Source organism: Lasioglossum baleicum, chromosome 7, assembly GCF_051020765.1.
Source record: "Lasioglossum baleicum chromosome 7, iyLasBale1, whole genome shotgun sequence".
NCBI classification, from domain to species: domain Eukaryota; kingdom Metazoa; phylum Arthropoda; class Insecta; order Hymenoptera; family Halictidae; genus Lasioglossum; species Lasioglossum baleicum.
The window spans coordinates 16,672,005-16,699,800 of NC_134935.1; the positions used below are offsets into that span (position 1 = coordinate 16,672,005).

At 46.3% G+C, this 27,796-nt stretch overlaps 1 protein-coding gene across 1 annotated transcript in view; it reads right to left on the bottom strand.

Moving 5' to 3' along the window:
* Positions 1-88: 88 nt before the first annotated feature.
* LOC143210469 (MAM domain-containing glycosylphosphatidylinositol anchor protein 1) overlaps positions 89-27,796 on the bottom strand; it is a 531,502-nt gene continuing 503,794 nt past the window's right edge. The window contains exons 13-14 of the mRNA XM_076427361.1: positions 11,080-11,310; positions 89-8,298 (exon numbers count right to left, since the gene is read on the bottom strand). Of these exons, the coding sequence (XP_076283476.1) occupies positions 7,964-8,298; positions 11,080-11,310 (566 nt within the window). The 3' untranslated portion in view covers positions 89-7,963. The remainder of the gene's footprint in view (positions 8,299-11,079; positions 11,311-27,796) is intronic.

Consider the following 27,796-nt stretch of genomic DNA (forward strand, 5'->3'; position numbering starts at 1 on the left):
CGTAAACCAATTAACCGATTTCGATGAAATTTTCAGAGCGTATATAATTTATACAACTTGACCAAACACATCGGTTAAATTTTCATTATTGGGCGAACTAAAAAAGATGTAAAAATCAATTTTTACTATTGCTTTTTAGCCATTATTTTCTTCTAGCCTTACAGCGAAATTGAAGTCGCTTGGTCCATTCATAAAAAAGTTATTCTGATTTAAAGTGTGTGTGATCAGTAGACTGCGGATCTTTATGCAAAATAAAAAGTGTTTGCATTGATCTTGTGTCCACAAGAGCCAAATAAAAATTGTATTCTTCTCTTAATTATGCTATTAAGCTGAAACTAACACATTGATGTCCTTTAATATTTTTTACATGTCCGCTTTAAGTTGTACGTACCCATTTTCGTCATAAACGCATAAACTCCGCAGTCTAGTGATCAGTTTTGCTATTAACTGGACAGTTCACCCTATTATAAGAGTCGCCAGATTGAGATTTGTCCCCTTCGACGACGCTGTTCCCCCACGCTTCCGCCACAGTCCGGTCACGTGACACGTTCCGGTACTGGCAGAGAGGGGGTACCTTTTTCCCCTGATCTGGCGACTCTGTCCTATACGTATGTATGCCTAGAAGTGCGTACGTGTATTTATTAAACGATCACAGGAAATAAATAACGGCGATCTCTCTTTCGGAAACCGTTCTCGCAGACTTGAAGTACATATCGTAAATCGGCAGCTGGATCGGGTGAATGTGTCACCGTGCGATGTTCCCTTTCGCAGGGATCGACGAAAACGAAACGTTTATTGAGCGTTATTTCGCGCGAGAACATTCGGCTTGCGCGCGTCGATTTGAAAAACGATTAGATCGGATCGGATCGCGACACCCGGACGTACAAGGAATTAGGCTGAGTTCGTCGTGGACGTGAGAAAACTTGGGCAATCGTGCAGATCGCGGTACATTTTCACTCTGTTCCAGTCAGCTCGATCTTGCAACAATCCCGAGTAATTTTTAGACTCAACAAAAATGTTCTCACCGCAGAACAATTCTCTTATTGCAGGTCTGTTACATTGAAAAAAGGACATCGACGAGTTTCATAAAAAATTTGTCACGTTTTCTGCATCTCTACGTCACAGTCGAGTGACATGTTTAGCAAGATGAGCAAAATTAGCCGAGACGTTGAATTTTGGACCTCGAGCTGATTAAAATCACAGAGATGGATCTTGATCCGCACAACAACCGGAAATAGCGATCGCGCGTCGATCAGGTCGCTTCTTGCCGCGCGGCAGCGCACAGTGGTTCAATATGCGACTCTAGCTGAGCTGAATTATTTTCGCTTCTGCTTTTTATAAACAACAATAATTGGACCTACAGTCGATTAATATTCGAAGAATAATCTGCACAATTTTTGGAAACTGTTCCTCGGAATATTTCTGCTTTTCTTTTCTGCTCAGTGCCGCCAGACCGGGGAAATTGAGGGGAATACGGCCAACTCCTCTCTGTCATTGCTGGGTTAGTCACGTGGCATTGCGACGCATGCACGACAGAGACGAAACGCGTCACGTGGCCAGGCCGTGGCGGAAGGGAGGGATGGCGTCGTAGAAGGGATGAGACAAGTCGTAGAGTGGGAGACAAGTCTTGATTTTTTGGCGACACTGGCTTTATTCAGGCTACCTACAACTCCTGGCAGAATGTTTCCGATCGGAGGCATTGATACGGATTTTAGAGAAGACATTCACAATTTAGAAGTGTAAAATCTACGGGAAATGATGTGTCGCATGTTAGAAAAAATTTTTTTCCACGCGTGGTATTGGAAAAACCACAATTCTCTTGAAATTGTGCAAGTTTAACGAATTCTTTCAAGGTTAAAAAACGTTCGTACCACAATCTCCATAATTATCCCATATTCTGGAAAGTTTCAGCTTTCATTTAAAAAAAATTTCATCGCTCTATCCCATTTCTATCGAAAGTTCATTGATTTTTACACAGATTTCGTCGGTTTGGCCCATAGTGCGCCGCATTCCGTCACTGGCGGCAACTCATGTCGGGCAAAGATAATTTTGTTGTTTTTCATTCTTCAGTTAGCCCCTTTGCATCTCCCATCAGTTTTAACTCAATGAAGTAATATTTTATACTTCTAAATTGTGAATGTTTTCTCTAAAATCCGTATCAATGCCTCCGATCGGAAACATTCTGCCAGGGATTGTATTAATAAAGCCTATTGATTCGTCCATTTGTAAATTTTGAAAAAATTAATCGATAACACTGCGGAAATGAATAATCTCGAGCGACGTAAAATTGTCGACGTAAACTTGAAATTGTTAGCTCACCAAGAATTGCATTTCGACTCAACGTGGAGCGTCGCGATCGCTCGTCGACCGTGATGTTCGATAGAAAAAGTGTTTTGTCCATTGATCGATTTATTCCCTCGATCATAATTCGAATCGTAAAGCGTGTCTAAGTTCTACGATGCGGGCGAGAGTCGAATTCTAATCGGCGAAGATCGTCGAGCGTTTCTGGGAAGCGACGACCTGACAAACGTCGCCGTTCTGAACTCTTTGGGGATCGAACGATCCTGTCTCGATCGCGTCTCGATCCCGAAGAAACGCCTGCCACAGCCCGCAGCTCGTTTCTCGGATCTCGCGACGTCCGGAACACGCGCGCAGAAATTCATCAACGATACATACTTCTGTACAACGATACGACATTAACTAACGAGCAACGACTTTTTCTTGTAGCTTATCATTGTGTCTGTCTGTCTGTTGTGTGTTAGTGTGTTCTTCATTTTTATATTCATGTTGTTTTGTTTCTTCGTTATCCTATTTCTTTCTTTTTTTATTCTCGCTCCCCACTTCTCCTCTGAATATACCGAAAGAAGAAACGCTCGTCGACGTTAACGACAACTTCACGTCTTGCACCCTTGCGATTTTCGATCTGATATACCCTCGCACTCCCTCGCGTGTTTCGCCCCCTTTTCTCTTCGTCAGGCCAAAAAATTCAGTCAATATCAATGATTAAATTCATCTTTCCCTCCTCAATTTTGATTTCCATTTTTTACTATTCCTCGAAACGTCTTCAATTTCAATTTCCAGTATTCCCTAATCGATTTTCATGATATGTAATGGAATAGGATATGTAATAATTGATATGAAATTGGTCGTTCAAGCTGATTGTTGAATATTTGATGCTGGTCATAATTAGTGAATTAAAGTGGAGATTTTTTAATGGGCGAATCTGGCCCTCGTCACGTTTCGCACGTTAAAATTCAGAGAAAGGGGACGACGAGAGAGAGAGAGAGAGAGAGGGAGGGAGGTAGAGAGGGTGTCTCGGACGAAGTTCGCGTCACTTCATTCTCCTAGGAATATACTTTGTCACTTTTCGTCTCTTGGTTTTTTTTTCTCGCTCCCAGTTTCGCCGTCAAGCTTCATGACTTCGCCGAGAAGCGTCACGTGGAAGACCGGTTTTTCTGACCTTATAAATTGAATTTTTCAGCCCCCGAGTATATAAAGGCTTCTCTTCGCCGAGCCGAGCCGGCCTCGCCTAGTCTCGACTCTTGTTTCTACCCCTCCTATTCCCGTTCGTTCCACGGGAATCGAATCAAATTAGGAGGGCAGTCTCGGTGACAGTGATTCATTCCTTCCTATCCTCCCAACGAGTGATTCGGATTCGGATGGCTGCCGCTATGAACACGTACGTACATTTATTTACAGGTAGTCGAGCTGTCTCCGCGCCACGGATCGGTGAAATACTGTTCCGAACGGCAAATAGTCGGTTTCAGTCGAAATCGTGCGTGGAATCTTCGAAAACAAAACATTTTAAATCATCCACCTGGCCGACAACCTCGTACAATCGAAATAATCGTTACGCTACAAATCTTTCTGCGTACTATCTTTCTCGAGAGCAAGCTACATACTTCTTCGAGCCACTAACTCGTTTCTCTTCGTGAAAGTAAAATCAAAATACCTTTGGAATCGCAAATCCTTCTGAAATCATTTTCGAGGACAAGCAGTTTCCTTGTCAGACTGATTCCTCGTTGCTAGATTGCGTATCTTCAAGCAGTTGCAGCAAACTTGAGTATATGAAATTGAAAATTGTTGAGAAATTTTTAAAATTCGAGATGTCAATATATAATTTCCCCTCTATTAAAATCATTATGGGGAAAAATAATGTGTTCGATTTACAGTGTTGCAGAATACAACATGTTTAACCCTCAACTGATAGTACAGCATAATAAAAATGTAATTCTGAACGTTTCTATTATTTTATGCATTACATAAGAATATTATAATCAAAGAAGTTCCTCGCAGTTTCGTATTTCAGTGAATTCACTTTTCCAAAAAATCCTCAGTTTAATTAATTCACGTGGCAAACAGTAAACAGCCTGTCCACTTTGAAATTGGACGCGCGAGCTTATAAAATATTTTATGCAAACCAAAGTGGGTTTAAAACAACGGTTGAAGTATTTTCACATTCGAGGAGATATAACCGAACGGACCACACATTTTTTCGGAGATCATTCGGCGTTACGTATGTAAAAACAAACACTTTATTCGTCGCGTCAGATTATTCGAATAAAAATCATTTATCTCGGGCGCGTCGGGCTACCGCAGCGAAACTGTGTAATTTCGCGTAACGGACTATTAAAATAGAACTTATGTAATATCCGCGCATCGAATAGTCAACATAAAAACATTTCGCTCGCGGACATTTTGCTGTCTATTTGAAATACTATTTCATCCGAGCTGTATGTCATGTACTATTTCAAATATTTTTTTTTCCTCTGGAAATTTTACCCATCTCTCGCTCGGCAGTGACGCGTCAGCGCGCGTGTTAATGGAAAATGTTTTTAAACCAGTATTTTATTTAACAGCTCCGATGGGCGCGAACCATCTGTCGGAGGACTCGAATAATGTTTCATTTAAAAGAATACCCGAAAGAACATCATTTCATTTTCGAAATGTTTTTGTTTAACTTCGCTGATCCGTTCCGGGGGCAATCTAAACGTTGAACATTTTCGAATGAAACATTTCATCGCGTTTCATAAATTAGAAGGGAAATTTCGCGAGATATTATGCTCCCTTGAATTACAACCGCGCGTTCCCTTCGCTCGATTTATTTTCGGCGCGAAAAAAAGGAAATATTCGAAATACAAGATTACAGTATTTTATTTGACGCGACAGAAAATAAAAATGGTTTATTTTATGCATCGGAAATGAATGGAAATATTTATCGTCCAGATTGTTAGAATAAATCTTTAAATCTAAAATTTTGTTTATCTCCGAACACCGGATAGAAATATGCCACGCGGTGGAGGGGATGGGCAATTCTCTTAGACCCTGAAGCTCCCGTTTTCTTAGATCACGATTATTTCGATTCTGCAGGATTCTCGTAGTCTCCGCTGTCAAAACGGTAACAGCATTTGTTATTCATTTCTGAACATTGTTAAAGTACATTTTCATACGCCCCCACACACAATCCGACCCTGTACCTTTTTACCACGTTTTTTGTTTGATTGTTTCACGTCGCTTCTTCAACTGCTATGGTTATTAAGCGACCCTGTACCAAACTCAAACAACCTTCTAGATTGTTTCTTTAACTTTACCAATAACCGAAAGGTTGTTAAAAAATTATTACGAAGAAAATCGAGTGTGCGAGGTGTTTTCCGAGGTGTTCTTCGAGGTACACTGCCTGCGAATCGATAATTCCCGTTCGAAACGCAACAGCCGCAGACGTTCTTATGGGCGTTGCAGAGAACAGAATCTCTTGTCTCGTCGCGAATATTTTTTCCGGCGGCGGGGTAGATTGATCAGCCTGAAGGGTGCTGTTCACGCCCCCGCGAACAACTCGGCAAAGTACCATCGCATTGTCTTTCGAAGGCTCGCCCCCTCTCCTTCTCCGGCCTTTCTCCGTTATTTTCGTTGGGTTGCACTCGCGACCGTACCATCGCGTATCTCCCTGCCGTTCCGCCATCCATCTTCATTCCAGCAACCGGAAGAGGAACGATAGGGGTTGGAGAAGGGAAGGGGCGCGTCGTTCGAGCATCTTTTCTCTTTCTTCGGGCTGAGACGCGGGTTTATTTACGTCCGTTCCAATTCGCCGATCGGAGCTGCTTTGCCATCGAGAATTCCCCGGCCCGCTCCCCACCGTACCGTCTCGTTTCAAACCCAGGGTGCACGCTAATATTCTCGATAACGATTCGGGCCTGGTCCGGGTCGCATCGTCGCTCGATAGTCGCGTTTTCCCGATGTATTACCGTCGCCGTTCGTTCTCGGATTTTTCCGCGGAGCATTTCGCACGGACGCGTCTCTCCCCTGAAACTTGAATCACGTACCTCTCTGCTGAGAAACACCGGACGGAGTTAACTGTGCCACCCGAATCTACTCGTAACCTACTTGTTGCGCCAGAAAATATTTCGAGCTGAAGTTGTTGGACATTATCCGGTACACACGATGTAACAATTAGCTCTTTTAAGAGTTCACTTTGTTGGCGGACCTTGAATTTCTATTTCATGATGTGGAATTCGAAGGAGCATTGAATGCCGAGTAAAAATGTATCAAGGTACATACGGGGTGGAAATTGTTAATTGCTAACGACCACGTTGCATGTCTTAATTGACATACAGGAGCTTTCGTTTGAAACTTTCTCTTATGTGATCAGTAGGTTATGAGTAAATTCGTGTGGTATAGTTAAGTGAAGCCACCTTGTATACGCGGGAGAGGACAAGGATCGTCGGATCGGCGGTCGGTCCTGGGAGAAACCGGCCCGAAGAGAAATCGAGGGAGAGAGAACAAAGTTTCTCATCGGAGAGAACTCGAGAACTGGCAAGTTTCCACCTAATTCTTCCGCGAGCGGATCCTCCGTCCGTGTGCTCTCCTCTCCGCGCCTCCTCCGAGCAGAAAGAAACAACATCCTGTCCGACACTACGAGGGAAACGCTCTTCAAACAGTTTCGTCGGCCGGGAAGTTCCCGTTTCCAACGCGGCGTTCGTTACGACGCGGGATTGTCTGTAAAATCGTCATCGTCTTGCAATTGACTTGTTCGCAGTTCGATTTACGCACGGATCATTAGAAAGGCGACGTCTCGGCTCCGATTGCACGATTCGACGCCGAGGAGGCGAATTCCAGGGTCTATACTAGGCTCGGACACGGTTTGCCCCGAGGGGCACTGCTCTTGCTCCGTTAAGGGCGGGACTAACGAAGCCACGTCCACTCGGGGAGCGTTTCTTACAAGTGGAGGGGAATAGACCGTCCTCTACCCCTCTCTGTATGATACTTCCTCTGAAAAGTTACTCTAGAGCAGGCGTGGACACGGTTTGCCATTTGGGACATTGCTCCGGCTCCGTTAGCGGGAGCAGCAAAGCCACGCCCATTGAAGGCGGTCTTTACACAGAGAATAAGATGAACAGTCTTCCATTTGTGATTCTGAATAGAGGTTCATCTAAAAATGTGGCTGTAGAACAGCCTTGGTTCTATAGAGCATCGCCTTGCCTCTCGATCAAGCCCAGTGAAGCCACGCCTACTTGAGTTATCCTACGCTCGAAGTACAACGTAGTCAACATCCCTTTCCTCCTCTGACGCTATTTGCGCCGAGACGTCGCCCTAGATCAAACATGGACAAAGATTGCCCCGTGGGGCAGGGCCCCGGCTCCGACTCAACTCAACTCAGCGAAGTCACGCCTACTCGAGGTATCTTACGCTCTAAGCACAACGCAGCCATCTTCCTCCTCCGACGTTATTCCCGCCGAGACGTCGCTCTAGATCAAAAGTGGACAGAGATTGCCCCGTGGGGCAGAGTCCGGGGTCTCACGAGACCCAACCCAGCGAAGCCACGCCTACTCGTAGCGTCCTATACGAAGTGAACCATATAGTCTTGTGCCGACGACGACGACGTCGAACTCGCGAGTGTCTCTCGTTCGACGAAACTTGCCCCGGGAGCAAATCGGAACGCCCCCGGGGCGAAGAGCGATTGCCTGGTCTAGACGCAGCTCTCTGGCAGCCTGTTCGCCATCAGTCGCCGCTTGATCGCCTCGCCGTCCAGACATTCCCCGGCGACGACGACACCTTGGCCGGCGCTCATCGCGACACCTTGACCGCCGCCAAGCACCATCCCCTGGCCCACCATCATTCCCGTCATGGGCATGCTCTGCAGGCTGGGTATCGTGCTTCTCGATGGTAACCTCAGCTCCGTCGGCCTCCCGGCGAACTTGTGGCAGAGCTCGTCTATGCTCGGCGTGGGCCCCGGCGTCACCCAGTGTCCTGGAGGATAGCCACCCGGGTAGCTCGGAGGACTCACTTCCACCAGATTGCCCTCTGCAACAGTCAACCGACAGAATGGTGTTTTAAGGGATTGGTTGGGCATCGTGCAGTGACCCCTCCCATAGTCCCTCCCCCGCTCCCTCTACAGTCCATTCCCCTAGCTCGTCCTCTACTTCATTCCCCAGACCCTCTTTAGTCCCATTTTCTGGTCCCATTCCTAGTCCCCTCCTTAAGGGGGTAGTACACCCTCGATTTGTAACGAGAAAATTACTAGAATCTTACTAGAAAAATGGCTCGAAACATGGGTCCGGTACGTAACGTTGTTTGATCTTATTTGGGCAAATTTTGGGCTGGGTGAGGGCTCATTTTAAAGAGGAAGGTTAGATGCAGTGCGCTCCAGTCATCTGATAAGTCAAAAAAGTCTTTTAGAGACAGAAAAATGCATTGAAATCTGCGGGGTTTTTTCTAGAATTTTAGCCCAAAATCTGCTCAAATAAGAACAATAAGCCGGGCCCCGCAATCCATGTTTCAACCCAAAATCTAGTAAGATTCTAGTAATTTGCTAGTTTTGTCATATGGCTATCCTATCGCCTTAACCCTTTTACTAGTCCCCTGTCTAGTCTTTTTTCTCTAGATTCTTCACTAGTGTGTGTTTTACTTGGCCCCATTAGCAATGAAAAGCAAGGCGGTCCACGTTCCAATCGCCCGACGCCACGAGAATCTTTATCGGAGACTTGTAGTGCTTGTCGTGCAATCGTTTCGCGCGTTTAGCGCAAGCAACAACCGGCGCGGTGTAAACAATCAACCGGGTACTGCGAACTCCATAGAGAACGAGGTGCGCGCGCGTTATTACAGGGAAACGTAACGGGGTGAACGCGTAATTAATCTAATCGCGGGATTCTATTTGTAGACGCGGGGCGCGTGTAGATTCTATTCAATTACCGCGGCTTACAAGGTCTGCGGGGCGCGCTCGTTGCACGATGCAGGGTGCAGGGTGCCGAGACGCCGCTGCCATATTTCATCGTCAACAAAGGGGATCGAAGCAACGGGCCACACGGGCTTGGGTCGCCCGGCTAGATGCGCTGCGAAAGCATTTTCTGTCGTTGCGGGTACGGACTCGACGCGCGATCGCGTCCGCTCCCGAGCGGAACCGATGCCATCGTCCCCGAGAAAACAGAGTACGGATACGATACGGCGCAGCGGCTCTCGCGATACTCTCGCGAACCCCCGAGAGAGAGAGAGAGAGACTTCCAGAGAATATTCCTAAATATCTTCCACCAGCCGTGGCGGCTAGGCTCCTGTCTCTATTTTTGCGGCGACACTCCTCTCCTCTCTCCTCCCCCCATTGTGTCCTTCTCTCGAACGCGAAGTGCACTCGAGCGGATGAACGCCGGCTTGCGATCGATTACGGTGCGCGTGCTTCTGAATAAAAAAAAAAGAGAACTCCTTCCTCCTCTCCCGCGTCCGCCATCCTACTCGCTCTCGAAATATTGCCGTCGCGAACCTTCCGCGCTCCCAAACTCGATCGAGTTCCTCGTTACGCGTTCGCGACCTCCTGTCGCTTCTTTATTATTAAGTTTCCCCGCGCTAAATACCCGGCCACGAACGTTAGCCAACTCTCGAAAATAGCTTGCTTGTCTACCGTCGAATGTAGAATGCAATATTCATCCCCTTCTGCACTGATAGGATTTTTGTTCGACTCGCACTTTTGGTGCCAGTCATTTTCATCCCCGTACCGAAGTTAAACATTGACGTCGACGGAGCTGATCACTGAGCTTGCGGGTAGCTATTTTGATAGACAGCTTGCGAACAGGAAGAACCGAGATTTAACGCGGATTCTATCGGATTAGATCATCCCCTAAGTAATGCAGATTTATCTTTCATAGCCGCTACACGGAGGAGTTCATGTATTTGAAATAGAAATGGGTTGGTGCACTTTAAAAGAGGAGAACATTAAGCAGCAAAATAAACTCGTATTCGTTTACCTGTACCGACTCGACTGGTTGGACAAAGTATATATATCACACTATTCCGCGGGAGTCCTGGCAAACGAGGGGAAAAAACGTTTCGGAAAATATCAAAGAAAATTCGTTTCACATATGGGACGACTTGGCACACACACAGTTTTTCTTTGTTTGAATTGAAAGTTTCCCGCGCACGCCCATTGTTCCCATGGTAACAATTGAATGTTAGAAATCGAGGAACGTATACGACGTTTAACATTCTATTGTGCGCAAAGCCATTTCTCACCTACTTTCCACGGCACGCGCGGACCGACTAAATAGAAGCTCTGGCGACGCGAAACTGCGAGTAGCCGACGACGACGACAACGCAGGAGGGTAGAATATCCGCGCGAAACAGCAAGTAGAACTAGGCCGACTAATTGTCGGCGGCGAGAGAGCCGCGCAAACCGGTTTCGCTAACCGGTGCCATAGCGGAAACTCGTTTTTCGTAGCTAAAATTGTATTGTTGGAGGTTTGACAAAATTTTTTAGCTAACTGTGCAGCGGAGGGGATTAGAAAAGGGGCCAGGGGAAGGATGGGGATGGTACTAGAGAAGGGGATTAGGAATGGGATGGAGGAGGCACCACAGGTGAAGATTAGGGGGATTGGGAAGGGGACTAGAACAGGATCTAGAGGACTGTAGGAGCGCCTAGAGGAGAGGACTAAAATGGGACTGAGGAGGGACCAGTGGAGGAGATTAGAGTTGGGACCAAGAGAGGGAACGGGCCAGGGATTAGGAAGGGGACTAGGGTGGGGACTAGAGGAGCGCCTAGAAGAGAGATTTAGGAACGCGATTGACGAGGGACCAGGGGAGGATATTGGAGAAACTTACCGAATTTATTTGGTATAACGTCTGGATCAGTTTCTACGGTTTGTTGCGTGTTCTGCAGAGGATACTGTTGGGGTGGCAGTTCGCTGAGTTCCGCTGGTTTTTCGTGCCGTGGTTTCGATACTCTGTCCCGTCGCACGCGCACCGCTACCACCAGAATGATGAGCACCAGGGTGACCAGAGCACCGACCACCACTCCGATCAGCGGGGACAGCGCGATCCCGGCATCTTGCCCTTGAACACACATAAATTCCAGGACGATTAGTGCGGCAGACTAACAAGGTTGGCGAGAGCTCGGCAGGCTGGGCGACGCGACGCTTAAACGACCGGCGTAATTAACAAATTCCGCTCGGTCGCACAGTTTCAGTCAGCGCCCGATGAAATTTACGAGGGCCTGGGGATTGACAAATGAACAACGGCAATTTATTTAAAATTATCACCGACGGTAATTAAACGATGCACGGGACCTGTAATAATCGGCCGACCGATCGGCTCTCCTCGAATAAATCGTAATATGTCCGTGCATTATTAAACAGGTAATCGCGGGACCGTCCAAATGGCGCGATAATAATCATTATGAACCGGCCCGGCAAGCTTTCCGAGAGACGGTTGTTCGCGTGCCACGGGTATAAAATTACCCGCAAGCATGAGCCCGCGCGCCAAATCCCTGTCGAGCAATTAAGCGGCCGGATTTTCTTGCGGTTCCTCTTCTTGTCCGCTACTTTGCGGTTTCTTGTTGCTCGTCAGCCAAGAAATCGATGGTGAAACACGATGATTAAAAGTACACAAGCTAAGAGCGACTTTCCTCACCCCGAGAATTTTCATTATAGTTACACGCCGACAAGAACGTACTTATTCGAACGCTAATGAGTCCTTACACCTTTAACAAACCTGCTGTGATATTTTCACTCTGGCGAACAAGTGCCTAAAGTACTAGGAGACATGTTTATTAACACTAAACCTATACCACTGCCGGTCAAATGACCGGTTTATATATTTTTCATTTCATAATTATTGAGATTATGAAGCTGCTTACGCGGAAATTGATTCGGTAAAATTCTGTATCTAAGCGCATATTGTTGTAAAAATTGCAGAGAATCTAAATAAATAGAGCCTCGTCATTTTTGCAAACTAAAACATAATCGCTTTTAGTTCTCGGTAGGTTTAGTTTTCACGCACGCGATCTTCTCGACTGGAATGTTGCTATAATTTGTACGAAACACAGTGGCAAAAATTCTAAAATAATTCACTGTTATGCGTACTATTAGGTAGAATGTTAATGAATTTTTTCGTAATTTTTTGTTGAGCAGAACGGACGAAATAGAGCCATAATTCATTAAACAGTGCCGACTTAAAACTTGTCACAGAGGGTGTTTTTGTTTCCGAACAAAAATCGATTTGGTTTGGGCGAATTTTTCAGCATCTTATTCTTCTTTGTAACCTGAAAAATCATCCCTGTAAAACCATTCAAGGAGGTTGAACTTGCAATGATGTACTAAATATCATCCCCCTCGTTCTACTTTCCATAAAAATTGGAATTTCCACGAAGAAGTAGAACGCACGTGTAAGGCAGGGTGTTAAATTCTTCAGCAAATTAGTTGCGCAAACTGTTGCGATCGCTGAGGGGGTTGAAGCCGGTAGCGCGAGGTATCAGTCGCTCGTGTATAGGGGTTGCTCGCGATCCGATTCCCTCGCGGCGCGTGGAGTTGTCGAAACGCTTGTCCTTTGATCCGGCAAAGGCTCGTTAACCGCGTAACGGTGCGGTACATATAAACGATGCGTGGAAAATGCCGGAAAACACTCGGCGCCCGGTATAATCGGGTTTCGGGAATGTTCTCGAGTTCCCCCTTCAGCTTTCACCTAATTTGAAGCAACGCGAGAAAGCGCGGCCGAATGTACGCGCGTACGTCTCTATTCTTGTTTCGCGCGTTGACTCGAGTGCTCTCTCCCTCTTTCTCCCTTCACTGTGCCTCTAGTTCTCCTTTTTGTTTCGGTCTCTCTCTCTTTTTCTAGGCAGCTCTGTGTGTATTAAATACCGCGTGTACACAGCCCTTTTTCTCACTTTGTCGCAATCAGACCGAACCAGACCGGAATCCATTGCGAAGCCGGCGCTCGCCCGAAAAAACGCAAATTACAACGAAGGATTAACCACACTGTAACCCATTTTTTGGATGATGATAGATAACAAAAAATACGTTTTGAATATTTTTCTGAATGATACAGAGTGCTTCATCACACTATATTTAATGCTGAAGAATCTGTACATATTTTTAGAAGTAACACGTAAATCTCAACATTGTTCGTCCAACAGATCCAGAAGTCACATCGCCAGATCTTAATGAAGTTCTAGACACATATTTCTCTTTAGCATCCATCGTTTATACTCGGGGGGTGAAAACAGCCCTCAAAGTTTGGAACAATATTTGGTCGAATATCTCGGTAACTATTAGAGTTAGAGGGGTAGTTCAAACGGGAAAGTTCTGTGTTTTTTAGTGAGGAATCCAACCGCGCAAACTGATTTCGGATATCTTAATTTGTTCGTGAAATACATTAAAAATCACACTTTTGCGGAAGTGTATTTCCTCCTTTGATCATCTCAAGACACGTCTAAAATAGGATAGCAATGTCCTTAAAGTTTTTCCAGTGTTGCATTCGATCTGCTGATTTTAGTCAAATCCGCAGTCTATTCATAAAAGATACACGGCTTCCGTTTCGAAGTACTACACATAGAAGCTACACCGCTGAGTCGGAAGAAGCTTGGGGCGCAGGCGCGCAAGATAATCAGCGGAAATTCTAGAAAAACGGGGTAGTTTCGCCCCTGGTCAAGTCCTCTGTGACGTGGTCGCGTACTCGTGGAGTCGAGAATTAAAAAAGGCTCGCCAGGGAAAGCTAACGAGCGCGGCTCGGCTCCGTTCCGCTGTCCCACTTAAATTGCCGTGCGAGTGGCGCACAGCTGGCCAGCTCTCGCACTGCAAGAAAACAGTTTTGTTAATTATCCGACGAAAGCAGCAGTCCCGATCCCACGCTCAGCCACTATCGACCAAAACTGCCGGTGAGAGAGAAAGAGAGAGAGAGAGAGAGAGAGAGGGAGCCAAGCTCCCCGAGTCCGAACCAGCCAAGAATTAACCCGAATCTTGAATAAATCGCAACCAAGTATCGTTCCGGAGCCGTGTTATTGCACGCCGGAATTCAAACTTCGAAATAACTTCTCCGGGCTTTTAGCACCGGCCACGCTTCAATCTCTCCCGTGGATATTTCCGCGAGGGAGAGTTTTTTCTTTCGGAATTACCGGTAAACACTGTTTCGATCCGCCGCGACGCGACGCGATGATGGTTCCCGGCTACCATTCGTGCCGGCTGCGGTTATCGTTGTCTTCGAGGACTGGCTTTAGCCTGCTTTAGCCTCGATGTTCTTCGCTCTATCCCTTAAGCCTCTCCAGCAGGATTATTTTATCCACGCTTCAGATTTTATACACACCGAATTCGTTATTTTTACACGGTGGTAATTAGACTGCGGATTTTATGCATTTACGACAAAAATGGGTACAGCTGCATTTTGAAACTATAAATAAACCCAATCTTGCTATTTTTATGAGACGACCTGGCAGTTTTAATTAGCTGGGTAGGTTTGGTATTAAAGAAGCACATTTTTAGTTACAATAATTAAGAATTGACGAACTCACTGCCGCGCAGTGTCGCCAGACGAGGGGACATTGAATCAATCATGTCTCCAGACCACTGTGCAACGAGTCACTCGAGTCAATGGTTTGTTACGAATCCTACGAGTGAATAAGAGAGAAAGTGTAAAAGGCCAAAAATCTTAGAAAATTGAAATCTTTACCACTTTTGGTCGTTTATAACTCGTAAACCAATTAACCAATTTCAATGAAATTTTCAAAACTGTATAATTCATACAAGTTGATCAAACACATCTTCGAAATTTTCGAAGATACTATACCGAGTATATACTATACTACTACCGAGCGTCGCGCGGGGAGGTGTAATGGTTAAATTTTTAATAGTTTATATCTCCTAAACGCATAGTTTTTTTTTAAAATTTGTTTTTTAATATTGCATTGTCACCTAGTTCTGAGCTATGTTTAAAGTTTCAAGTCTCTAGCTCATTGGGAAGTGGTTTAAAATTCGATTTCAAGATTTGACGCATACAACAACGACAACGACAACTCGGCAAGCTAATATAAGCGTGGTAATAAAAACGGAAATATAGAGAAGTGCTGTATACAATCACCTGTACATAGTCGCTACTCCGAACACAGTTCTAACAGGCTGCCAAACAGCCGAAGGACGTTGATAGGAGGAAGTGCGTGCGGCTCGCATCGAGTGTTCGCGCAAATTGCCCTTGACACCGCGTGTCAAGGCGATGGCTATGGAGTATGGTGCTCAGTTTCAATAAGGATCCAGGCGAGCCAGCTTTCAGCTAGGATCCGCTCGGCGTGTTGTAAGGCACACGCCGAGCGTAATGGCGCGCGTGCCGCCGAACGTTCCTCAGATTACGGCCAGACACGGAACGGGAACGGGACGGAACAGGGGACGATATAGGTGTAGAGCAGCGCGGGAAGGTGGGAAGGGGGTAGGAGAAGGCAGGAAGCAAGGGCACCAGTGCCTAGGGTGGCTGATTAAACCTTGGGTTTTATGGGCATTACGCGTCCCAGCGAAATACCTTGCCGCGTCTAAGTACACGCACACAGCCGCCTGACCGCAATCTATTTACATACATACATAAACACACCTGTATTATGCAGGACGCGTACACAGGACGATAGCTGTATACATATACTGTATGCTGTATGTACGCGAACACGCGCCGCGTACGTCCGATTCTCGCTCTAATTCCCAGCCGGCCTTGTCGAGCAATCACGCCTGGCCGCAGGAGCTGGTGAAAACTTGAAAATCTGACGAGCCACCACCGGAAGGTCCTCGGAATCCTCTACTCACCAACGGTCCAACAAGCTCCGACAAATCTAACCAATTCCGAAGGCAACGCCCGCTCTCCGACCACCCGTTAATTCCGATTTATCTCGCCGAACTGTTCTATTTAACCCTATTATCGTCCTCGTTGCTTAATATTTCATAGGTACAGATTCATCCGGAAGCTAGGAAACAAATGTGTATTGTTGAGCGCTCACAAGAAAGTCCCCGGGACGGCACACAGTGGGACCTCTCGTCCAAATCGGAGACAAAATCAAAGAACTTTCGATAGAAATTAGGTAGAGCGGTGAAATTTTTTAAAAATTAATGCTGAAACTTTGCAGAGTATGGGAAAAATAGGGAGATTATGGTACGAATGTTTTTTAACCTTGAGAAAATTCGTTGAACATGTAGAATTTCAAGAAATCGATTTTGCAATAGCCTGAGGTCGTAGACAAATTTTGAGACCAGATTTGAAATGGTATTGGAAAAACCACAATTTTCTCGAAATTGTGCGAGTTCAACGAATTTTCTCAACGTTAAAAAACGTTCTCACCATAATCTCCCTATTTTTCCCATATTCTGCAAAGTTTCAGCTTTAATTGAAAAAAAATTTCATCGCTCTACCTCATTTCTATCGAAAGTTCTTTGATTTTGTCTCCGATTTGGACGAAAGGTCCCACTGTGCGGCACAGAGGCAAGAGGGGTCTATGCTTCGGCCAATAGAAGGCGCGCTCCTTCCAAGCTAACCAATCGGACGCGCATTCTTGTTCCACGTCACCGCATTCCTGCCACGGACTTTCTTGTGAGCGCTCAGCGACACACATCTGCTTATTTTTCCGCTTTACACGAGAATCCCCCTTAATTTCGACAACAAACGAGCTTTCCGAGTGAGAGCTCGTGTGTCCCGAGTGTTCCCGAAATCCGAAAACACGGCGGAGAACACGTCGAGGGAAACACGAGGAACATCTCTGGAACGAATCTCATGTTTTATCGGTCGGGTGTTGCTTGCTATCGTGGCAGACACCCTCGCGAGGATCCACGCGGCGGATCGTACAGGAAGATCTAGCTAGGGGGTCTGGAGAACCGTCGCCGGAATATATGAGACGCGCGGCCCGTGAGTGACAGGAAAGTCCTCGAGATGGGCGTAAAAGTTCCTCGTAAAAGCACCGCGTCGCGTCCCGTCGCAACGCGCAGCGTGAGCGAGTCAAGACGGTTTTAGTCGGGAAGCTAGATGGATAGATAGATTTATTGGAGCGGGTACCGTGTCCCTAGGGCGTAGGGAGAGGAACGGGGCCGAGAGGAACGGGGGACGCCCAAGAGATGATAATAATTCCGGGAAAGACAGCAGAGTCGCGCGGCGTGCGCAACGGTGTGCGCGACGTGCCGGCAATAAGAGCACGATAAATTTGCACGGGCGATATTACCGATACAAATAATCTCGATGATGCTAGCGGCGCAGGAACACGCTTTGGCAGACACCGCGCCGTTAGCTGGCACGTTGTAACGATAATTCTCCGATTAATTACCGCGATTTAGCTGCGCGCGGGCCCCCGTCACCGTCGCTCGCGACCGTATATTCTTCGAAAGCGGCGACGGTTTCTCGTTAAAGTTGCACCGGGAGCCTCTTCCCGCTGGAACAACGGGGAAATATATTCGACGCGGCGCGTTTCACGACGCCCAGACACGGTGTTCCCCTAAATCAGCTAGATAGTTGCTCAACCCCCACCTCGAAGCAACCACTCCGACGCGGTCCTCAACTTGTCGCCTATTTTTCGGCCCGTGAGACCTCTGACCGGTTAATCCGAATCATATACGCAATGAGTTCGAAATGTATTTACAAATTGTACAATACTATAAGCCTAGACTAATTTTAACCTCTTCAGCCGTTACTTTTTAAACCAATGGCCATAAAAGGCGTTAGGTAGCGGCCAAGTTTGAATAATTTAGCCCTCCATGTAACTCTTTAAAAATTAAATAGCGTTCTCTTTTAAACTAATTTTTACAAACGCTTTTTTCAGTATCGCAAGAGGTATTTCTAAGCTAACGAACTTGGCCGTATTTTGTTCGATACCTCACAACTTTCTACAGCCATAGGAAGTCGGCTCCTGTTTGCAGGATGTTTTTGTTGGGTACTAATTCATCAGTAATAACTGTGGCAAGAGTTTGATACCAAGAACGTTTATTTTACATACCAGACTGGAAATACATCAGTTTAAAGTCCAACTTTGCAAAAACTAGGGCGGACTTACTCCACTGCACCTTATATCGACAAGGTATGAAAGTTTAATTGTTTATATCTTTAAAACTATTGAGTAACTACATCTAATATTTTGCAGACATCATGCAGGGATCCATGCACCATCTTCTCGCAAAAAATTATCAAAATCGAAGTCGGACGCTTGGGGTCCTGGCCTTGTAAGATATTTTTACATGATGTAACGTCTCCAAAAACCTTCAAAAATTTCTCTTCCAAATAAAACTTCCACAGATCTGAAGATTGAAGCCTCCTGTTTACACCGACACTTTGAAAATTGATCTTTGATTTTGTTTCACGAAGCAAAAGTCGGGAACAAGTTTTGTCATGTGAAGCACGGACATTTTGAAACGAGAATTTTAGATCGTGCACCTACCAAACACCAGAGATCTTATCGTGTCCTCTCAAACGGGACATTCAAATTGCCAGCCAGATATAGGATGTCCTCTTACAGGGGACAGTCGAGTGCAAAGGGTCAATTAAATGCATGGGAAATGAAAGTTTCATTAAGTCGGCTATGAACGAATATGAATATATATTTGGTTTTCGGGTACGTTAATACTTTAGTTTGATAAAAATTAAAAAATCAAGAATTTCGTAAAAAGATATTTAATTTAACTCTTGTTTCCGAGATGAATTTTTATGAAATTCTCTTGGTACAGGTTAAATCCTTGCAAGACACACGCTTCGAGCACGAAAACACCGCAAACAATTCCAGAATATTCGTTTCCTCAGAACATTTCCCCTATGTAGCAGGCAGAAATGAAAACAACAACCGAAATGGAAAATGTGCACGGACGAGATATGCAATTTTTAAAAGGAAGGCAAAGATAGATTATAACAGCGCACAGGACTGAAAAGTTTCGCTCGAGTTATATTGCTGAGCGATCTAAAAACAATCTCCGTGTACAAAGAGCTAGACACATTGCTGAACGATTCATTTGATCCATATTTAAACCGTGATCATTTTATAAAGGACTCGTTTGAAAACTAGGAAGCTCTAGTTTCATAATCCATCATTAATTTAATTCTAAGCTTTTTTCTATGTTGTAGAAAACGTTTATCTCGAGGATGCTGTACATTCGAACGTCTGTGGAAGCTTTGAAAATTTCTTTTCGTGATTGAAAGCACAATTGATTTGAAGAACGAAGCTTCTCTTTACAAGAATACCTTCAAAATTGGTGTACGATCTTTTTGAGTACTTTTATCGAGCTCTGAACGAGAGGTGTGCCGCCGGTTCTTCATTTTGCTCCACAAAACAGTGAATAAAAATCGTAGTTGAATGTTTAAGGAGTCGTTGTAAAGAACTCTTTAAATCTGTGGAAGTTTTGTTTAGGAGAGAAACATTTTTTAAAGTTTTTGGAAAGGTTTGAATTCGCTGGAGAATTATGTAGAACATATAATTTGACTAGTTGCAGGAAAACAATTGTACAGAAACGCAGCGTTAACACGTAAGGGGGTGGTAGTGATCATTTAGGCGAGCTCTCGGGGCCGTTGCGTTTAAGGGTGAAGGTAGGAGGGTGTGGGGTGTGGGGGGTAAGAGGTAAAGCATCCCATCCACGGGAGCGTTCAAACAAATGGGTTTCCCCGAGCGGCGAACGTAACCGGCCGGACGAGAACGGTCCCACGGTATTATGTTGGAGTCCACGGAAAGATTGCTGGTTCAAAGGCGGCGTGGCGGTGGCCGGGTCGGGGTTGGTCCTGTAATCACGACCAACCGTTTTCGCTTAATTCCGGACAGTATTTAGAGACGGGCTTAGGGCACTCGAGAATGGGTCGTTATGATACTTCCGGTTAGGCAACGGCTCGGCTCGGCTCGGTTCGTCGCACCGGTTAGAGGGCTTGGTTTCGGCCACTAGCGCCGCTGGCCAAACCGTTTGAGGAGTTTCCACGTTCCGCACCGCACCGGTTGAATTGCCGGATAACTAGTCTCCGCGCGACGGTATAATCTACACCCGGAATATATTACGCGTCACAGAGAATATTTCTTAAGGTATTAGCGGTGTGACTCGCCCTCTCGCTCTCTCTCTCTCTTTCTATTTCTCTTGCTTGCTCCCGTTCCGCGATAATAATCGTTTCACATCCGACGGGATCTCCGCTACCTCCTGTCGCTTTAATGGAATTTAAAGCAGCCTCTCGCGACCGTCTTCCGCCGCGGAACGATTCCACGAGAAAAGATTCATCGCACGGGCCGATCTTCCAAGCTGAACAACGCGATAAGCGATTGTTCTTGCTCCGAGACAGCTCTTACGGGATATCCGGCGATCAAAACGGATGAATCCTGGAGCCTTCGCCGATGCGCTTGCTAATCAGTGTCCCGTTATCTTTAACGGTTCGAATATAGGCGACCTGCATAGAGTTCCTTAACATTTCGATCGTGCTCCAATTTTCTTTTAACACGGCAGACGTCGAGCTTATTTTGTCTCAAGTTTCGTATCTATTTTTATTTAAACTCGGCTAGAAGAATATTTTCGCGATAGAGTCGTTCTTCTTGATATATTCGGTTAAATGTATCCTCTTGTAAAGTGTGAGAACTGCGGATCTTTATGCACCACAAAAATGTTCTGCATCGATTGTGGCGCAAGCAGGAATAAAATAATAATTGATTTCATCCCTTAATGACTTTGTTACGCTAAAAACAACATTACGATAGTTTTAAATTTTCCTAATCCTTTATTGTTTTATATTTCACCCAACCAGTTTCTTCGTAAATGCATAAAGACCCGCAGTTTAATTATAAGTACACATCTTTATGCAAAATCAAAAATTGATTTGTTTTCTTAATATGTTTCATAGCCTGAAAATTGTTGATGCTCTTAAATTCTGTCAATCTTTGTATTTATTCGAATCGCACCTACCCATTTGAGACTCCAATTCTTCATCTATGGGTGTCAATACTCGGAAGGTATTACTTTCCGAAGTATTTCCATGACATTTGCAAAAGTATGCCTGGCGTGCTTACAGTATATAATAATTTATTTATTTGCCTCGCTTGGGTGCAGTACATATATGCATGAATTTTTTGAAAATTGTATGCCCGCGCAGAGTGTTCGACTACGACCGGTTAATATTTCAACGGGTTGATTCTCAAGCTGAAATAAGACGGTGTAGAATCACCCCCCGGTATAGATACCTCGTAGAATCACCGGTTAAAATATTTACAGCATCGAGTATCCTGTATAATGCATAATCCCTCCTCTTTTTAGTTCACATACTAGCTAACCCCATGTACAATTTAAAGAATTTCTGGCGAGGGGATGCTAAAGCTTCAGTAGAACAGGACGACATGTAAAGGACAGGAGACAGAGAACTATCGTCATCCTTAACGGCGAACCCGCCTATTAAGGTGAACCAATCACATTCTGTACGTCAATTGCAATAAACTAGTGCAAAATAATAATTCTATACCTCGGTTGTAATAAATTGGAGCAAAGTAAAAATTCTATGCCTCGGTTGTAACAAAAACTGGAGCAAAATAAAAATGTTCTACCTCAATTTGTAACAAATTGGAGCAAAGTAAAAATTCTATGCCTCGGTTGTAACAAACTGGAGCAAAATAAAAATTCTGTACCTCCAGTGTAACAAAGTGGAGCAAAATAAAAATTCTGTATCTCAAGTGTAACAAACGGGAGCAAAATAAAAATTGATCTCCTAATGTATGTACTGTTTCGAGCTTTCGCTACTGATTTTCGATAAAATCTGAATAACTCCTATTACACTATTACACATCGTTAGACAGCGGATTTTATGCGGATTCTGCAAGAGTAAGTGTAATTGAACACAGTAAAAACATTGGAAGAATTGTAATATTATTTTCAATCTACTAAACATATTAAGAAAGAGAATATTTTACTATTTTCCTCCAGTTTGTTGCAATCTAGGTGGACACTTTTATCTTGCATAAAGATAAAGAAGAAACAAGACCGCTAATAATAAAGAATCTTTCTGGTTGGGTCTATAATACAAATGTATCCAAACCCAACGGCAAAACAAGCTGTACAGATCCGAAGCCACTGCAGAATGAAAAATGTACGATTCAGCATAAAGTTTGTAGGAGACGATAGTCTCGTTGGGACAGCGACAGACAGCAATATCTGAGAAACGGACTACAGAGAGAAGGAGAGAGAGAGAGGGAGAGAGAGAGCCCTTTTAATATCTCGGGTCCAGGGTCGAGGAAGTAATTCTCGGGCGGCGAGTCCCGTCTAATCCGCGGCGAGATCGATCGATCACCGGGGTACAGCACTGGAAAAGAGAGACCTCTCGCGTGAGCGTTTCATTAATTGAAAACGGCTGCCGGAACGTAAGTCGTCTTAGCCCGTGGGATGGACAGGGGGTAACATCGATTCGGGGTTAGCCTTACGTTCGAATTAATCCAGGTGAGCCGAAGTTAGATCTGGCTTCAGCTAAGCTGGGCTTTTTGGTGACTTAGCCGACCACGTGACACCGAATCTCCGTCTTAGCCGGGTACCGGATATACGTAGCCAGCAACCAGGGTATAGTAGCCTAACCGATCCGAGACGAGCCGACTTTCCCGTTTCGCGGGGGTGGGAAACGTTCGCCTAACGTTCGGCCAAGGTCCTCCCGGTAAATTCCAGCATTTGCCGGATGACCGGGGGGATTAGGGAACGTTTGCCAAAGGCTCGCTGGCTCGGGAGAGATCCTTCGACGACTTTCGTCGCGGGCAAATCCTCCGTCGGCTCCCATCGGCGGACCAACACGCCGAAAAACCACGAAATTTTTACTGCACGCCGCGACGAACGCGACCGCATCCGCCGTTTAGGAAGTTCGCAAAGCCTCGGACCACGACTACCCTCGCGGATCACGTTTTTTCCCCGCGGTAAGACCGATTAGCGATCTAAACTTCGATGAACTCGAGTTCGGGATCCTCGGCTGACTCGGCCCGAGAAAGGGATCCTGCCCCGAGGATCGACGGCACAAGGACCGGTTTATCTTTAGTACTCCGGCGCCAGACGTTTCTTCGCGTGGAACTCGATTAAACTTCCATTGCAACTTTTACGAGACATTGTCCGGGCTTAGGAGGGTGTACGACGGAGAGTCTAGCGATCTTCATTGCCCTCATCCCACTGCGATGGCCCTGCCGCGAACTGTTACAAATCGGTAATTGATTCGGCTTGGAGTCATTCGACAGCGGTTGCGTCAGTCACCCGGTTGTTGCCAGAGAAAATTGTCTGCTCAATAATCGCTCGACAATCGTGACTAGATAGTGGATTCTAACACACTATACTATAGTCCAGTCAACGAAAAGTTATAGAGGGAAATGGAAGGAACACAATTTTTAGCTTTGGGTCTTTGTTTGGACTAGTTGGGAGGTAAACATACTAAAAGTCCCCACTCCTAGGAAGCGAACGGGGTGCAGGGGTGCACGTTAAACTTAAACCACCTTAAACTGTAGGTCCCGTCGCTTAATAACCATAGCAGTTGAAAAAGCGACGTAAAACAATCAAACAAAAGGGGGCACGTGGAAGGTCCCCTTTTTCTGTTTTCCGCTTGTATCTCGGAAACTATGCGTCCTAGCGATAAGACTATTCTATACAAAAGTGAAGCTGACAGAATGTGCCACAAGATTGATTGAATTCAGTTTTTCGCTATCTCACATAGTTTCCGAGTTATCCGCGCTCAAAGTTCACTGATTGTGAAATAGAGACTTTTGCCTTATTTGACTAGTTAACTCTTCAGCACAATTAGTGCACTTTGAGCGCGGATATCTCGGAAACTATGCGAGATAGCGAAAAACTGAATCGAATCAATGTTGTGGCACATTTTGTCAGTCTTAATTTTGTATGGAATTAAAACTAACATAACCATTCGATGGTTATGGTTAGACTGCGACTTTCAATGAAGAATAAAACTTCCAGTACCGGGTTAGTCACGTGAAATTGCGACACGAACACGGACAGAGACAGATCGCGTCACGTGACCGTGGCGGAAGCGTGGGGGCGTAGCGTGGTAGGAGGGGAAGGTAGAGTGGGGACACAAGTCTCATTCTGGCGACTTCGGTGAAGAATAAACAACACCGATTTCGCCGTTATAAGTTACTGATTTATCTAACAATCTGGTGCAACCGATCAAAATGGTACACAAATAATGATGAAATTATTATTAACCAGTCGTAGTACCCGAACGAGCAAGATATAGAACGTTTTCCAGGATCGTTGCGGAGATCGTTCGCCGGAAACATCGATCGGCTGCGCGATGCTCGTCGCTTCCGGTCGGAATCGTTCGATAACGTCGCGCGTTAGCGTCCGCGATGTTTCATTGCGGCGTACATATACCGGAAACGCGCGTCGCGTCGGGTTTGATCGGGCTTTAATTGAAGTAACGTACGACGCCGGTTCGGAGCTCGGTACCCGCTTCGGGAATCGCGCGGGTGAGGAGGACAGACGTGTATCGGCGTTGGCGCTTGCGCCCACGAGATGAATTACACCGACGCGACGCGCGACGTCGCGCCGCGCCGCGCCGGGGTTCGATTACGCTAACGACACGCGTAAACACGCGAAACGGCACGCGCCAGATCGCTGCAAACCAACTGTCGTCGCTTCTCTGTTAACCGCGCGACCCGGCGCGCACTTGTGCGATACGAACGTGTCACGATCCGCGACCCGTTCCCGTTCCCTGGTCCCGTTCCGGCCCTGCGAGCCGGAATCGCGGAATTCGATTTTGCCAGCGCGTTTACCGGCCAAACGAACCACCCTCCATCGGCAATTTTGGCAGCCGCGGTTCGATGACCCCCGTCGTGTTTCGTATAATTTCATCCCTGTTTTACATCCCCCACCTCGAACCACGCGGTCCGCGGTCGACCATCGCCCGCTGATCGATCGGAAATCTCTTGAGGATCGACGGTTTACCTCGCCCCGTCTGCCAGAGTTTTCAGCAGGAAAAAATTTGAAATTATTATCGGCTCCAGATGCGAGTCCATCTTTGCTGAAGAAGCTCCTTCTTTGCGTCGCAAATTTTGATCGTTCATTAATTTCTCTATGATTTTCTATGATTCTATCATTGAAACAATTGGCTTGTGATAGCTAAAATATGATATAAATATTCTTCATTCAATTTTGTCGAAATGTCTTGCAGATACTGCATCGAGAGTTGTTCCTGATCTTGTTTTCGCTTCATTAGGATCATTCACCATTTCCAATATTAATTTATTTCTAAACATTACTAGACTGCAAGAAGTTTCACTTCTGCCGCGCGTGGTTGTGTTTTTTCATAAAAAAACTCTTTTATATTTATATTATTATTTATATTATTTCGGGCGAAGAGAGAGAGAGAGAGAGAGAGAGTAGCACGATGAGACAGGTCTGTTCAACTCACGGCTCTCGACCCACATTGGGTCCGTTTTTCCACTTTTTCATTCCGCTAAGGGGGGAGGTGACGTTCCTCCACTGTTTAACACGATCGACGGTCGTACCGTCTTAAGGGGGTACCCTAAGTAGTGGGGGAACGTATATAACAGATTTACTATACTAGTCTATAATAAAAAGTAGAGACAAATCAGGACGATCAGACGAGAGAACGTTTCTTTAATCAGGATTAATAAATGCTACAGACTCGTACCGATTAAGAGTCGTCATGGAAGGTGGGGCGTGTGCGTTGCTGAACAGTCGACCGCGTTCGGCTTAATTCCGGGGGGCTGGTTCGCGGAGTTCGAAAGAGAAATCTGGGCGAATCGATTCGGCGGCGTGCACGACACGCTTCCCGGCAATCCCTGACGAGGCGGTATCGCGTCTGAGGTTGAGGCACGTCAGCTGCATCGACTTCTCAGAGTCGTATCAGATTAGAGAGGATCGCGGGATTTCCCCCCGGAAGCGAGGAGAGGGCGCGTCGTTCTTTGTTCCCGCGACTAGACGAGACGAGAGACGAGACAGACTACGGTACTGTCCACGAAATCTTTTGCGGCTTGACTCGATTTCGGCAGCAACGATTCAACGTTATCGGTAGGTAGCGAGAAGCACGCCTCGGAGCCAGAGGATGGAACGTTCTCTCCGGGCTGATTCGATGGATCGAGGAATCGGTGTCGCGGTTTCGGGGGAGCCGAGGAGGAGGAAGGCATAATTCGGATATCCGGGAATGGTAGCCGTCGCTCGCGCGAACTCCTCCGGGGCACGGAGAATAATTTTGGCAAAACCGATTGCCCGCGGGTATTCGAATTAAAGCGAAATCCTGAGAGGGAGAAGGAGGGAAGAGAGTAGCAGAGGTCTGGGTCGCCTCTGCGTTAGATAAAGGGTTCCATCGACACTAGCGGAATTTCGGGAAGCGGATCGCACGATAATTGAGATTAGGGTACCTGGCCTTAAGCCTTTCCGTGGCTGCGACGATCGGCCAATCCCCTCGATAAGCGTTTATTATGGACGAGATTCTCAAGATCCGCGAGTATATCGCCCGTTGCCTTCTCCTCTTCGTCTCTTCCCTTGCCCTCTTCTATGCGTCCGTTCCTTCTCCCGTGACCCCGGAGCCCCTCTACAGGCCAATCCTCTTCGGGTCACGGAGATTGCGCCGGTAATTGCTCCTCGATTTCACCTACGTACACACGGCTTTCTATTGTTGCACATGAGAGCACGATCTCCCTCTCTCTCTCTCGTGTGTACACACGAGTATGGCTACGAGAGCGCGTGGAGCCGACAGATAGAGAGGGATGGAGATAGGGACGCGCTTCGCGCCGGCAATCACCGACCAACTCTCGAGACTGTTCCGGCTGATTGCAATTAAGAGGATACCAAACCGTCATCGACGTCGATACTTGACCGTTTCACATTAGCATCCGGAGAGCATCGTCTAGCTCGTAAAACGGATCAACCCTTCACTCGACCACGCGAGAAACGACCAGCGAGACTTTGCCGAGCATGATCGATCTCCTTTTCCGAACATACGTCACACAGTGAGCCGGAAACCCGTTTTTCCTGGCCAAATTTCAGCTCGGTTCTAGGACCAGGGTAGAGTGCCCCACGGGGCAATTTCGCCTCGGCTCGTTGGCCCCGGGAGCAAATCCAGTCGTTTCATCGTACGCTAAACGCGATAACGATCGATAAGGTCACGGGGGCCGGTTGTTTTGCGGGCAGGAAATTTCATTGAACGGTCCGCGAACCCTCGGGACAAGGGCGATTCTTGTTCCTTTTTGCCGAAGGCCGCTGGTTAACCCCTTTCTTGGGGCCGGTGCGTCGGAGGAATTTTTTTTCCGTTCGCTATACGCAACGGAACGAGCATCGAATTAAGGAAAGCAATTACAGATAATGGTCCCTACGGCACCCGCCGGCGGATCTGCGCGGATGTCGGGGGTGCGGAAGGGTGGGCGAAGAGGTGAAAGGGGACACGGTCGCGAGAGAAAGAAAGGAAGAAAGAAAGAGGGGTCGGGAATCGGGAGAGACAGAGGTAACGGTAGGGAAGAACCCATCCACGAAAGATAGGAATGTACAGGGTGGTCATTAAGCGGCCTGCGCCCTTCTCCGCCATCCCTTCCCACTCTCTTTCTCTCTGTTCAACCCTCGGTCTCGCTCTCCGTCGCTCGGCCGCTCGTCTT